Source organism: Ischnura elegans, chromosome 10 (assembly GCF_921293095.1).
Source record: "Ischnura elegans chromosome 10, ioIscEleg1.1, whole genome shotgun sequence".
In the NCBI taxonomy this organism is placed as follows: domain Eukaryota; kingdom Metazoa; phylum Arthropoda; class Insecta; order Odonata; family Coenagrionidae; genus Ischnura; species Ischnura elegans.
The window spans coordinates 8616607-8631088 of record NC_060255.1 but is presented as its reverse complement, the minus strand read 5'-3'; the positions used below and the strand labels follow the sequence as shown (position 1 = coordinate 8631088).

At 38.5% G+C, this 14482-nt stretch overlaps 1 protein-coding gene across 3 annotated transcripts in view; it reads right to left on the bottom strand.

Annotated features, from left to right (window-relative positions):
- Window positions 1–9800: 9800 nt before the first annotated feature.
- Window positions 9801–14482, bottom strand: part of LOC124166557 — a 46740-nt gene continuing 42058 nt past the window's right edge. For all 3 annotated transcript variants that reach the window (XM_046544118.1, XM_046544120.1, XM_046544119.1), the window contains exon 6: window positions 9801–11271. In XM_046544118.1, the coding sequence (XP_046400074.1) occupies window positions 11106–11271 (166 nt within the window). In that variant the 3' untranslated portion in view covers window positions 9801–11105. The remainder of the gene's footprint in view (window positions 11272–14482) is intronic.

Sequence of the window (14482 nt, the reverse complement as noted above, 5' to 3'; positions counted from 1 at the left end):
AGGACCTGTCTGTAAAAGGTGGGTGTCATCATGAGCAGCATCCAAGAAAAAAATTAAAGAAGACCGAGAAGAAGGCAGCAATCGACGTAGGGGCATGGTATATGAGGACAATGATGAGGGTGGGCAAGCTAGAAAATGTCAAATGGAGAAAGGTAGGATTATTTAAAGTAATGTGAAAGGATGGTCGGGACTGTTGGAGTGATGGGTTTAGGGTTATTTATAGTGGTGAAAGGAAATTCAATGAGGGGTAGCTCAGAATTAAACTGGAAATTGGGACTGGGAGTGGTAGATACAGATCAGGTAAGGGATAGGATTCTGGTGATAGAAATTGAGGTGCAATCCACCAATCTTGTGGTGGTTCAAGTTTACATGCCTGCTAGCACTAATAGAGAGGAAGTGGATGAATGGTATGATCAGCTGGAGGAAATAATTGGGGAAATCCTGGACAAGAGAAATCTAGTAGTGATGGGTGACTGCAATGCCTGTCAGGGTTGGGAATGAAATATGTAGGAGAATTTTGGGAGAGAAATCAGCAGAATTTTGCAGAAGAAATAAGTTATCACAAACTCACGGTTCAATCTTCCTGAAAGGCACAAGCAGACATGGAAGAGCCCAGGGGATACAGAGAGATATCAGATGGACTACATCATGGTAAGACAGAGATTTAGGAACAGTGTGAAATTTAGGAACAGTAGTTCCCTGCAATGGATGCAGAATCAGATCACCTAAGGCTTAGGAAATGCTATGAAAGATTCAAAAGATTATGAAAAGTAGAAAGGCGTGGAAATGGAACCTAGCTCTGAAGGAGGCTAAGCGGAAAGGAACTAGAAGAAAATAGTATGTGGGAGTTTGAAGATGCTCAGACTGTTAAGGAGGGATGAGATAATGTTAAAACTGTAATGGTCAAAGCGGCGGAGAAGTCCTTTGGCTTCATTGACAGTTGGAAGATAAATAAGTCATGGATAATGGAGGAGAAATGGAAGTGGGAGAACGTTTACACTGCAGAACAAAAGGATGTATAGGCAAATAAATAATTGATTGTGGTGTGAAACTAAGAGGGCGAGGGAGGCATAGTGGAAAAGTTAGTGTGTGGAAATGGAAAAATTTCAAGGAAGGGGAGGTAGGCGCGTTGTATGCCAAGGCTAAGTTGCTATTAGGCAGCAAAAGAGGGCAATCCATGTCTAAAATTAAGGCTAAAGATGGAAGGATGCTGATCGAACAAGACGGGTTCAGGATAAATGGAAAGAATTTTTGGAGGATCTGTGAGACAGCAGGAATTGGCTGGAAAGATGGAATTTAGGGGAGGAAAGTGCAGTGGAGAAAGATAATCTTGGGCTGGGGATCTTAGATGTGGAAATCGAGAGAGCCCTTTGTCTTATGAAGGCTGTGAATGGGTGGGGGTGGATAATATCCCATGTTAGCTTCTGAAGAATCTAGGGAGAGGTGGTAAGAGAAGGTTATTTGAACTAGAGTGCAGGATTTATGAGGAGGAATGTTGGGCGGAGGATGCTGTGAAAACAGTTCTAATTTGGATACCAAAAAGGAAGACTGTAGAATGCAAAGATTATAGGACTATTAGCCTACTATTGTTGGTGGTGAAAGTGATACTGACGATATTAAACTATACTAAATGGATTCCAATTTCTCCATGTTTCTGGTGCAACCACGTAGGTTTGTTGGTGATGACAACAATTTCCTTTCACCTACGTAGTCACATATACTAAATGGAGGCGAGGGCTGAAGACTATTAGGGCGAAGATCAGTTTGGTTTTAGAAAAGGAAAGTCAACATGAGATGCATTAGCTGTAATAAGGTCCCTAGTGGAGAGGTACCTAGAATCAGGGGTGCAGCTAGGGCATAAGGGTAGGGGGGGTTTTAGGCACAACTTATTCTGGGGTGCCTGGGGGTATGGAATACCGGCCAGGGTAATCTGGAGGTGTGGGGGCCCTCCCCGAGAAAAATTTTCATATAAATGGTTAAAATGGTGAGTGATGAGCTTTACAGGTTTCAAAGGGATATTTTATTTGTTATTACAATTTTATATAAGTAATGTTAATTCAATTAAGTAAAATGGATTTAACTTTAAAAAATTTCTGAGCTCTAGGATTTATCCACCAAACCCCGAACCCCCCCTGGCTGCCTAGAATATAGCCAGGACTTGTATGCCTGCTTCATGGATTTAGGCAATGCGTTTGATAGACTGAAGTTAATTGATATTCTCATGATAATAGACATAGATTGGAGGGATAGGCGACTCATTGGTAATCTATACATGGCCCAGACTGAACAGGTGAGGGTTGTTGACAGCGAGTATCCAGTCAGCAAGGGGGATGCAGGCTCTAGTGGATGCATTAGACAAGCGTTGTGAGGAGAATGGGATGAGGATTAATCACAAAAAGACTTAAGGTTATGCGGTTTTGTAAAGTGTCACGAGCGAGAAATGTTAGACTCAAGATAGAAGTAGGTGGGGGAAAACTTAGGCAGGTAGAGCAATTGTACTATTTGGACAGCACATTAGAAGAAACCGGATACAGCAGTAAGGACATCAGGAAGTGAATTAAGTTAGCAAAGGAGGTGTTAATGAACAGGAAGGAGCTTATGAGAGTATCATTATTTAAGAGTTTAAACGAAAGGCATGTGAAGTGTCTCATCTTGAGTGTTGAACTTCACAGGGCGGAATAAGAGACGAGAGCGTTTGAGTGTGGAGAAGAATGGAGAAGGTGAAATGGATGGAAAGAAGGCAGAACTATGCAGTGCTGGACATGGTGGGTGAGGAGAGGCAGTTTTTAGATTAGATACAGAGGAGACGGGAGGTATGGATGGAGCGAGTACTTAGCGGGGAGGGGATGTTGAAAACGGTGTTAGAGGGTAGAATGTTAGGTAAACGAGGGAGGGGAAGGAAGAGAATAGGATTTTTAGGTAGAATCGAAGGGAGTAGGTCTTATTTTGTATATAAGAGGGAAATCCATGGAGGGAGAGGAAACTGCAAAAGGAATATTATTTAAATACGCCATGGAAGCCTACCTTAATACATACGTAGTAGAATATTTTAATAATAATTGCTCTCTTCTTAGGTGATCATGCTTATCTGTATACGTCCAATCTTTAATACGTATTACTCTAATCTCAAACACTACTTATGTCGCAATTAACTAATGCCATACACGGTGGGGGATTCAGAGAGGGGCTAAATCCTGAAGCTAAATGAACCATAACGTGTGGGTTCTCTATGTATCCTGGAAGTACATGCACCCAAGCATACTTGTATGCACTGCACTTTACATAACCACGTAGGCGACTATAGTCTGCCTGATTATGAAACAGGATATTCAAGGACTAAATATTAATAAATATTAGGGATGGGTCGAATAGTAGATTTCTCGAATTCGAATATCGAATTCGAATATTAAATCATTGCTCGAATATTCGAATACCTCGAATTTCGAATACCTCGAATACTAAACGATGAATGTGAAAATGTTTGACTAGGTCGCCTATGCAGTAGGAAACCCAAGATTTTGGCGAGTAATTGTGATTGCCTTTAAAGGATTCAAAAAGGAATTTAGCTGATTAATGGAATATTTTAATTTTATGTAAACAATAGGGTAGTTTCCTTCATTAAAGAAAACGAAAGGTATTGATTGTGATTCGTTACCCACCATTAGTGTATTCATAATATACAAATTATTTCGTTCCAGAAATACCGGTTTAGACTAATGGCAATGTTCAATTTTACCTCATTTAAAAAGGCCAGATTGGCGCCTATGCGATGCCACTCCACGTGACATCACAGGGACCTAGTTTCTACACGAGAGGATCGGAGTTTTACATTGTCTGAGGTTACCAATGCATGCATGAGGCACAGAGCTCAGGGAAACATGTCTTAATAATCACACAGTCTGTTTGATAAGGTATTAATAATCCTTATTTAAGCCAAGCGCTACCAGCTAGCATGGTACTCGGCTACCTGCTAGCATCCTGCGTCGTAATAGCGCTCAGAGCCTCGCCCCAAGGTCACCTCACTTGCGGCAGCGGGAACCAGAACGACGTCACGCGGAGTTTTTCCCGGCATTCATACTTACCCGTCGCGTATTCGCGCGCTTGAAAATTTTCACTTTTAATTTAATCGCGAAAAATAGATATCGTCTTATAAAACTCTAAAAGCGTTAAATACGTACTTCAGGAGTATTAATATTTCGATTTAGGCAATAAAAAATAATAGGAAACCACCCTATTTGAGCATTACGCCTCCGTCGTATTTCTTCTTCTTCCCGGTATTTATTTTCCTGCGCAAAATGCTTAAATAAAGTCAGAAATATGTCGTGTTTGGTCTTATTCTTTTTTAAATTACGCGCACATTACTAATATTTCAATCCAATAAAGGTGTAATAACAATTGCCGAAAGTCATTGTTAGACACCTTTCGGGCTAGTAGATGACTCATGCAGCAGTTGACCTCGAGAAAGGGGGAAATTCGAAGCAGGTAGGTAGAAAAAGGTCAGTGGGTGAGAAAAGAGGGTGGGTGCGAGACACGTTTTTATTTTTCTCGCGTAACTTGATATTTTTTGAAGCTAAGGTTTTTGTAATACAATCCCTGCGCGAGCTGGGATCTTTTGTTTGATTTCGGAGAAGAGGAAATCGTCAAGAGTGGTTGAGGCGAATGCTGAATGGAGGGGGATAGCAGATCGTGGGAAATGCGCCAATGTCACTATCCCACGGCACTGAGTTCCTCCCTATGGTAGTTTCATCTCCTGGGGAAGATTCAAAATAAGTGCCTGTCATTATTAGCCACAAAGGACACACGGCAAACACCTCCTCTCATTTTATCAAAAGATGGATGCGGGAAAATGGTCAGTGGGGAGAAAGAGGGAAGGGTGAAACACGATTCTATTATTTTCCGGTAACTTGATATTTTTTCAAAGCTGAGGTCTTCGTAATACGATCCCTGCTTTAGCCGGGACCATTTTTTTGTTTTCGGGGAAGAAGAAATCGTCTGAGGGGGTGGGGCGAACGCTGAATGGATGGGGATAGCGGATCGTGGGAAATGCGCCAATGTTGCTATCCCACGGAACTGAGGTTCTCCTAATAGGGGACACCTGGGATTTTCGGATTTTTTTCATCCGATCAATTTCGGTTCCCCACGTCGAACTCTTTTCACCGCTCGAACCCAAGAATTTGATGTATTTCGTCAGCTTGCCTAAAACGGCGCTGCATGCACTAGACGACTAGTTCTCATTTACCGAGTCAACTACCAACGACGTGCGAGCGACAGTGTATGACGCGAAATTATAAGTATTCGAGGTATTCGAGACGGTACCTTTGGCATAACTATTCGAGATCTCGAATATCGAATACTTTCTATTATTCGAGGTATTCGAGTATTCGCGGATACTATTCGCACATCTCTAATAAATATGCATTGAAAATTTCAAAATATTTTATTTCACATATATGATACACTATTTTCCATTCAGGCACAGCTTCAAGAATTGGAATCTAACAACGATAGAATCCAATTAATACTGGTTAAATATTCTCAGTTTGTATTGTACTTGTCATGCTTCAGTGTGCTATGTCTAGTCTAGAATCATCATTATTCCACTCAGCGTCGCTCAGGAAGAACAGTACCAAGAGAAGTGGGAAACTTGGAATTCATGGTCACATAGCAGGATTTTTTTAAGGAACCTTCATATATGAGAGTTCAAGGGAGAGGGATTTTTTTCTCACTTAAAGAGATTCCTCACCCAGTTTCTCGATTACAAATTTTCCGGAATGATCCCTCTCTCGCTTTCAGATGCACAAATAAAGGAAAAGGGGGGAGGTAATTGTAGAGAATGCACAATTATCAACTTATTTTGCATGCAATAATCTAAAAACTTTCAATCGTTTATAATGTTCACTTAAAGAAATCTGTGTATGTCTTTTGAGATTCTCTTGTGGTATTATTAACATGTTTTTCTATCCCATAAATCTTATCAAAATTAGATTGTTACTTTTTTTAACCGGCTCTACAACAGCATTTACTGGAATCAAAGATACAACAATGTACACTTCTGAAATTTTCTATGAAAAAAATATCACTGTCTACCTTTCTCTCTAAGCTTCTGTCAAAGTGTGTATTAAGAATTGATAGGTGAGTTAATTTAGTGAAGAATCAAGTCAACGTCAAATACAATGTATACCAATCTAAAGTTTGAGAGTGACATAGGCTTCCCATCGTTCCGTACTGAGTCACGCACTCATTTTCCCTCCTGAAGTTGGCCAAAAAATCTCTCGCTTTTAGAGAGGTCCTCAGATCCTGACTTGTAGAGGTTAAAAATGATGGAACCCGGCAATGAGTTTCACTTATAGAGGTTTCTCACTAATGCAGTTCTTGCTTATCAAGAGTTGACTGTATGAAAGTATAAAAATTGAAGTAAGGCAGTGAGTGGAAGATGCTGAACACCAAACAAAGGAAAAAACGATCTCTGTATTGAGTGTGCATGGAATCAGCTTGCACCTTGCTCCTCAATATTGGTTGTTTGTGTGCGTCTGTATGTGCGTACAGTCTGGCTGCTGAGAGTTGTCCGATGGCAGCCAAAAGAGTCTAGTTTGGGCTGGGGGAAGAGGTTGCCAGGTACGAAAGGGAAACACCCACGTCGTGTGTAAAAAAAATGCTTCCATGAAGAAAGGAGCGAGAAGGGACGACAAGCGTGAAGGACCCTTGAAGGAAGAATCCCTTGTTTGGGTGATTCGAAGAAAGGGCTGGTTTTGGTGGATCAGGTTTGCTTTGGAGCTTCATTTGCAAGTGACAATAATGTATGACTAGGTGAGGGTGTGAGGTGCCTTTGGGGGGCGGGTGATTGGTTGCAAACCGTGCTGGTGCATGGTTCTCCGCCCCTCCTTTTGCACTGTCATCGGACAACTCTCGCCAACCGGAGTGTATACAATAGGGTGGTTTCCTATTATTTTTTTATTGCCTAAATCGAAAGATTATTACTCCTGGAGAACATATTTCACGCTTTTAGATTTTTCAATGACGATAGCTTTGCCATTAAATGAAAAGTGAAAATTTTCAAGCACGCGAAAACGCGACGGCGAAGTATGAATGCTGGGAAAACTCCGTGTGACGTTGTTCTGGTTCCCGCTTTCGCCGTGTGAGGTGACCTTGGGGCGAGGCTTCAAGCGCTGATACGACGCAGGCTGCTAGCAGGTAGTGCTTCGTTTAAATAAAGATTATTAATACCTTATCAAACGAAGAAAACTTTCCGACCATAGGCAGTTTTAATAGGTGATTACTAACACGTTGTGTACCGGGGTATTTAAATTCCTAGGAATTCTGGGTGGAGGTGTTGAGATTGGAAATATGTGCCTATTAGGGTGTAACCTTTGGTTTAAACATGGTTAAATATAGCTAATGTTTAGAATATAACTTTACCCAATCAAATGCTATGATGCATCAATTCATTATGAATAACGAACAACAACTGAAAACGTACTAAAAAATATGTATTATACGCTTTAAAATTGTTTCGGTTGAGGCACCTAAATGACGAGAATCTTCGTCATCCGTCCGGAACGTTCGGGAAAAAAATGGCAAGAATTCTCGCCATCCGTACGCAACGTGATAAGAGACATTTCCCAGAGCTCTGTGCCTCATGCATGCATTGGTAATCTCAGACGATGTAGAACTTCTATCTACTCGTATAGAAACTAGGTCCCTGTGACGGCACGTGGAGTGGCATCGCATGGGCGCCAATCTGGCCTTTTTCAAATGAGGTTAAAATTGAACATTGCCATTCGTCCAAACCGGTATGTCTACAGCCAAATAATTTGTATATTATGAATATAGTAATGGTGGGTAACGAATCGCAATCAATGCCTTTTGTTTTCTTAGATGAAGGAAACTACCCTATTACATTATGTGAACATATAACCCAGCAAAAAATATTGCATCGTGAGGATTATGTAAGTGCAGTATCCTTCTAGTTATGTTTTCACCATGCACAGAGGTGTGCCTACTTGGCAGGTTGCCTGCTGCAGATGATTGATGTGACATAACAAACAGTAATGGGAAAACAATGAAAGAACATGTTGTACGCAACCAGAAATAGCCCTACAAGCTTTTGGAGCATGAGATGAACCATGTACAAACTTTGGTCACAATCCTTCCTGCCATATAGAAACGCATGGTGGACTGACAGGCATGCTCTGGAGAGATATATGTACATATACAGGGAATTTAAATTTCTTCTTGGCCTAAGTTAATGGCTGTATTACTGCCATGCGGAAGGCATGGGGAAACCACCACATTGCAGCTGGAGTTGCAGCAACTTTAAAATAATCAGACATGATGGAATGCTCTGAGGAAAAACATTACTCAAGTAAACTAATCCCCCATTTGGACCTCTGGGATGTGACTACCTTAGAGGGGGCATCGCTCTCCTGTGATAAAGTTATGAGGATGAAACTTGATGATGAGGGTGAGATCACTTGGGACCTGCAGTATGCTGGAAAACCTTGAGGTGGAAATGCAAAGATTGAACCTCGAGGTGCTACGAATCAGCAAAATGAAGTGGCCTGGAGACTTTTTGGAGTGGAAGCTATTGGATTATACATTTTTTTGTTAGGAAGACACCAATCATTAATGCACTCGTACATAAGGAGAGTGTTATGAAATTTTGGATGGCCCATCAATGTGTGAATGTCTGGAAATAAAATGGATAGTCCTTTCGGAGAAGCTCACGAAATTTAAGTCAAATATGTACTATGATAATCTCCAGGGCAAAACTAAAAGAAAAAAGCATTAGTAATTCCAAGGGCACTTGGGATGGACAACTTCAAAACGTCATTTAGGTTACTAAAAAAATTCCAATTGAGACATAACGGAGAGTTTCCAAGGGGGTGAGTGGGAGGCAACAAAGGTCTGGTAAAAAATGATGAACCTAGGATTATTTCTTTTACGTGGCTGACCTTCAAATTCAGATGCAACTTTTCCTCAGATGCTTGTGCTCGAGGTGAAATGGTAATAATATTCATATTTTGAATGCTTTTGGAATCATTCTTTAGCTCAACAAATAAAATTCTAACGAGATACTTTCAACCAAATTTTCCTAATCTATCCTTATTGGCAACAGACTTTATCTCAGTTTATTAGTTCTTTAAGGCAATAAATAAAGTATTCCATGCAGAATGAGATTAGCTGCTTTTGCCAGGTTTACTGGAGATAAATCATGTTAACCTCGGTAGATAAGTAAATATTTTGCACCAATATAAAATCAAAATTTTTTGCCATTCCAAACCATCATTATCACCACTTCCACTGTCTGAGTCGGCCATCGTGCTGCTACATTAAACACCTCTGTAAAATGAAAATTAATGCATAATGCAATATATTTTATCTTGTATGTAATATATAATTTTTGCATGCCAAAACTATAACCTTGTATTTGATATGCCTCACATTGCTCATTATCAGAGTAGGTATTTTCAGCATCAGAAATCGTATCAAAGATGCTATTTAAGGTGAAATTTAGGATTAATTTCCACCACCTAGTTATAGCTTCACCAACCCCAAATTCTTTGAAATAAGAGTATTTTACAATGAATCGAATCCTGGCTAGTGTGTGTGACTTAGATAAGAGCAGCATTAGGATTCTCAAATTGGAGTTGCATACGCATTTATGTAGAGGAAAAAAAGTGGACTGATGTACACCAAGAAATATGATTAGATAAAAATTGAAAAGGAAGACAGTCGGGACTAAATTTGGAATTATCTAATTGGTAGTTACAGCCTCAGGGAGTAAATAACTTCACATTTAATCTGTTACTTACAAAACTTTTCATTATAAAATTCAAGGTCATCCAGTCAGCTTGATACAACATAAGGACAGTGAGATGTATTTTAAACCTAAATTTAGAGACAAATAATAATTACACCAATTTTTTCATAAAAATAATAGTATTTTTCTGTGAGATAGGCAATATTGGTGTCATCTGAATGATCTGAGGCATAAATATTTTCATCGGTGAATCAACTATTTACACTGCATGAACATTTTACACCGAAGAATAAACAAGAAAATATACAAACATATCATTAAATCACAGAATCATCCACCAAACAATAAGTATGGAACAAAATAAATGTCTTTGTACATCTGGGAGGGCTTTTACTAAAAAGAAGTACAAACTCTAAGATTGGTTTAATGGTAATTAATAAATGCCGGCATTTTTCAATGATCACCAATGCATACCTTGTGGGAAGATTTAGAGAATTTTCTCAACAATTCTGAATCTAGGACCACACTTATAGATAAATGCATGACCAAAGACAAATATTTTTCCATTAGAAAACTAATAGATCATTTGAAATTTTCATTTCACAAACAACAATTCAAAACAATAATTAATAATTTGCTGAGATTGGGTTGGTGAAATGCCTTCAATTAAATGGAAATTCAACATTGGTATTCACATATTGTGATACATTGAAAGTTCAACATGTATTGGTCCTAAACAGACTGAACCCACTCCGACAACAATAATATACAAAGTATGATAACAATCTGAATTTTGATTAAAAGATATATAACAGCAAAAAATATAAAAATGTTGAATTTTTAAAGTTGGCAGTCTTATCCTGGTGAGTTACTTTGTTGTGAAGAAACAACACACAGCGAAAAGTAGTTATCAATTTTGAAGTAACTTGAAGAAAAGAGTGAAAGCTATTCCACACACTTCCTAGATAGTTTCCCAAATTTTAATGTTTTTCTTCTTCTGCATTTAAAAGCCTTGATAGACAACATCCACAGGATGAAATATTAGTAGCGCTATGATAGACAGCACATAAATCATTTTCTTCACACTATTGTCATGCATGTAATACTTTTTCTGCTTCTGATTGCATTCAAATTACAAGAAATTATTATACATTAAAAATAAATACACCCTCCAAAGACATACGAGGACTTCATTTAATAGAAAGCCATAGGTTGAGTTTTCTGCAGCTCCAGAAGAACAAAATATTAACACATTCCTCAAAATACGCAACGAGGAAAATAAATAAATAAAACTTTTCACAATGATTATGTACGAAGTTCATTAATTCCACAACCAAACTAGTTCCTAGCTAGTTCTTTGTCTCTTGCTAAGACTCTCATCATTATTTATTCGGCCAAACATATACCTCAGTTGTGGCATATATTGCATCACGTCCCGCACTTGTACTAATGGAACTATATCACTCGATGATTGGCACTTCCCTGAGCTTCTAAGCACTTGCATATGTAACCTGAGAAAAGAGAAATAAGTTAAATTGTAATAAAGAATATAATTATATTGTGCACTACATACATTCATACACACACACTTACAATATCGCAGAAAAATAATGCATGAGTCACATAACAATAATACAACAGTAGTTTCTGGAGATTTCAAAGCCATTGGCCTCTTTCTCAACATCTACAGAAGTACTCGAGTCCTAAACATGCAAGCTCATTACTTCATTAAGGTCTAAGCAATAATGAAAACCACAAGAACTATGTAGAGACGGTAACAATATAATTTGAGGCATCTCCTTAATAACTAAGAACTTAAGATGTTGCAGCAAGAAAAAATATGGCAACTGGACACTAATGGCTTGCTTTAAAGAGAATTCCCATGGCTCAAAAATGACAGTGATGATTTTTATCAGTGTTTTTTATCCATGCTATGATGATTATAAACTGGATCAACAGAAGACGAAAAGATGAAGTGCAGGTAGATGAGAAGAAGACCAGCGGACGACCCTAAATAAGTTACAATTGCTAACAGATTGGAGAGTGGATGGGAAGCTTGGGATTATTTACTAGTGATGATGATATTATGTAAGATTTTACACTTACCCGGCGGACAGAATGTTTAAGCTTTTCTCAGGATTCCACGTGGGTAAGATTTTCTATGAGCGTCGACATAAATTTTACTATATCTCAAACTTTCAACAAAATAGTTCAACTATCACAAAAAAAGTATTTTTTTCCTTTAAAGAGCATTTCTGCAATACAATTGATTTAAATAACTTGAAATTAATAGATGGATGGTCCATGGAAACGAGAGGTAGCCTGCAAGCAAGTATGCCACAACCTCATATCACCACTTTTCCGTTTGTTTATAATTTTAGGAACATATACCCTGAATCAGGCTAAGATGTTAACATAAAATGGGAAAGAGTTCAATTTGTAGGGGGAGGGGGAAGAAATGTTTTCACTCTACTTAAAACATACACTTATTTTTATTATCACTTGATTGTCACCCCTGAATAATTTCCCAAATCAGATACCGTACAAGCGCATGTAAGGGATGCAACCCTATTTTGAGCATTGGAGCTAAAGAAAAAAATTTGCGGCATTTTTTAAAAAATCCTATCGCGTGGTGTTGCAGACCTAGACTTCTGACGGTTATCAAAATTTCCACTTTCAATACTAAAAATTTACGCAGCATTTTTCAGCTAAATTTACACTATGTATGGCGCTCAGAGATAAGTAGGTATTCACTTGTTTAACCTTATGATGGTTACTGAGCATGCAAGCTCATAACTTCATTTATGTCAAAGCAATAATGAAAATCACAAGAACTATGTAGAGACGGTAACAATGTAATTTGAGGCACCTACTTAAAAACTAAGAACTTAAGATCTTGCAGCAAGAAAAAATATGGCAACTGGACCCTAATGGCTTGCTTTAAAGAGAATTCCATCATGACAGCATTTAAGTTTTTTAAAGTCTAATTTATTGACCCAAAGATTTAGTCACAGCAAGACTACTAATATTCAACATAGTCCAAACAGGACCATTTCTGGAGACTTCATCCAATGCAAACTGCTTATATCATATTGCTGCTCCTTCGCTTTGAAGGCAACGATGTCACATGCAAGATCGGACGTGTTCTTCCCTTGCTCCTTAGCTCGTAGCTTGAAAGACGGAGGGAGCATGCTCCTTCCCCTCTACCTCTCCTTCAGCACTCTTCACTTATAAGCATTTACTATTTCTTCTATCTGCCATTTAGTCCAACAATTTACACACTCTCTTACACAAACTTCTTATCTTTCCCCTCCCTTTCCCCAGTCGCAAGTCCAAGGGGAACTGAGTGGCCTGATTTTCAGCAAGAGTCAGTCATCTAAAAATCAAGGTCAAAAACAAGCCGCAGGCAGGGGAGTTTCTCTTAGTGACATATGTTTAAAGTGCTCCTGTTTGCGTTTCTTTCTCGTAAGCATCGTACCAGGTGGGTACCTCAGACGTGAACGTGAAAAAGATTGCGTGGGGTTTTTCGCTCCGGAGGGCATGCTAAATTTACTGGTACGAGTGGGCATCCTGCGGCATTTGTTTAAGACCCCCATTTTCAGCTCCATTTTCTGGAGAAAAAAAAGTGTCTTTCTTACACGCACTTACACGGTAAGTAAAAATTTCTCATCCGAAGGAGGCACTTGGTTTTGAAAGTGAGCACTTAGGCTTTGTTTTCCTGTTCTGTCACTAAATATTCCCATTGTCTTTCTTTGTCTGACCAGGGAAGTCAATGAAGCTTAATCGACCTCTTTCACAAATACTTCCTACTGCTCGAGAATGGAAACAGTATGGCTGACACCTTCTATCAAGACATTTCATCTAATTTCATACGAGCAAGGTAATCTAAGGCCTTATCTCATTTAATCACAAATGTTTAGTACTTCAGCTGAATTTCATTGTTGGTGAATAAAAGTTTCCAGGATATTCTGTTGCAAAGTATTTCTTTCTCCTGTTATGACTTGACCAATGCATATCTCAATTCCTCTAGTAAATCAGCATTCGTTAAGATAAAAGTAAAATTAAGATAAGTAAAATTTATGGGTACTCAAAGTACCCATTTCTAATCATAATATGTATTATCAATGGAATTTATAAGTTCTTTTCATATATAAAAAATCATATGGTATACAATAAATGAATAATTAATCGCCTATGAAAAATAAGATAACAATAGGCATCAAATTTAATGTTTTTTTACTGAAAATCATATGGTAATACACTTCTTGAGTTACTTTGAAAGGTTTTCTAAATTATCACTTGAATTTCCTGAAAATATACAGAGCACAGCAGTTGACAGCCTATTTTATGCCATTGAGAATGAACCATTTTGAAGTATTTTTGGCAATACTTGCTGAGAAAAATCATACAAAAACCAAAACAGAAAAACATAACACCAATTAATGCTCACTGACTTCAAGCCTCCTACTAAATATTGTTGGAATTGGCTATATTATGCCACTTGGGTGGTAGTTTTGAATTGTGGAGCAAATTGGTCATTCAGACAAATATAGATCCTAACTAATATTTTCCTTGTTCAGTTTTTCATAGAAATGCCACGTTAGAAACTAATTCCAATGCAATGAACGGTTTGAATGTGATCTCTTGAAATTACTTCATGATGCTAAGTCATTCCTGTTTTGACAACGCAGCCCAGCACTGGCGAAGGGGAATAATTGCTTT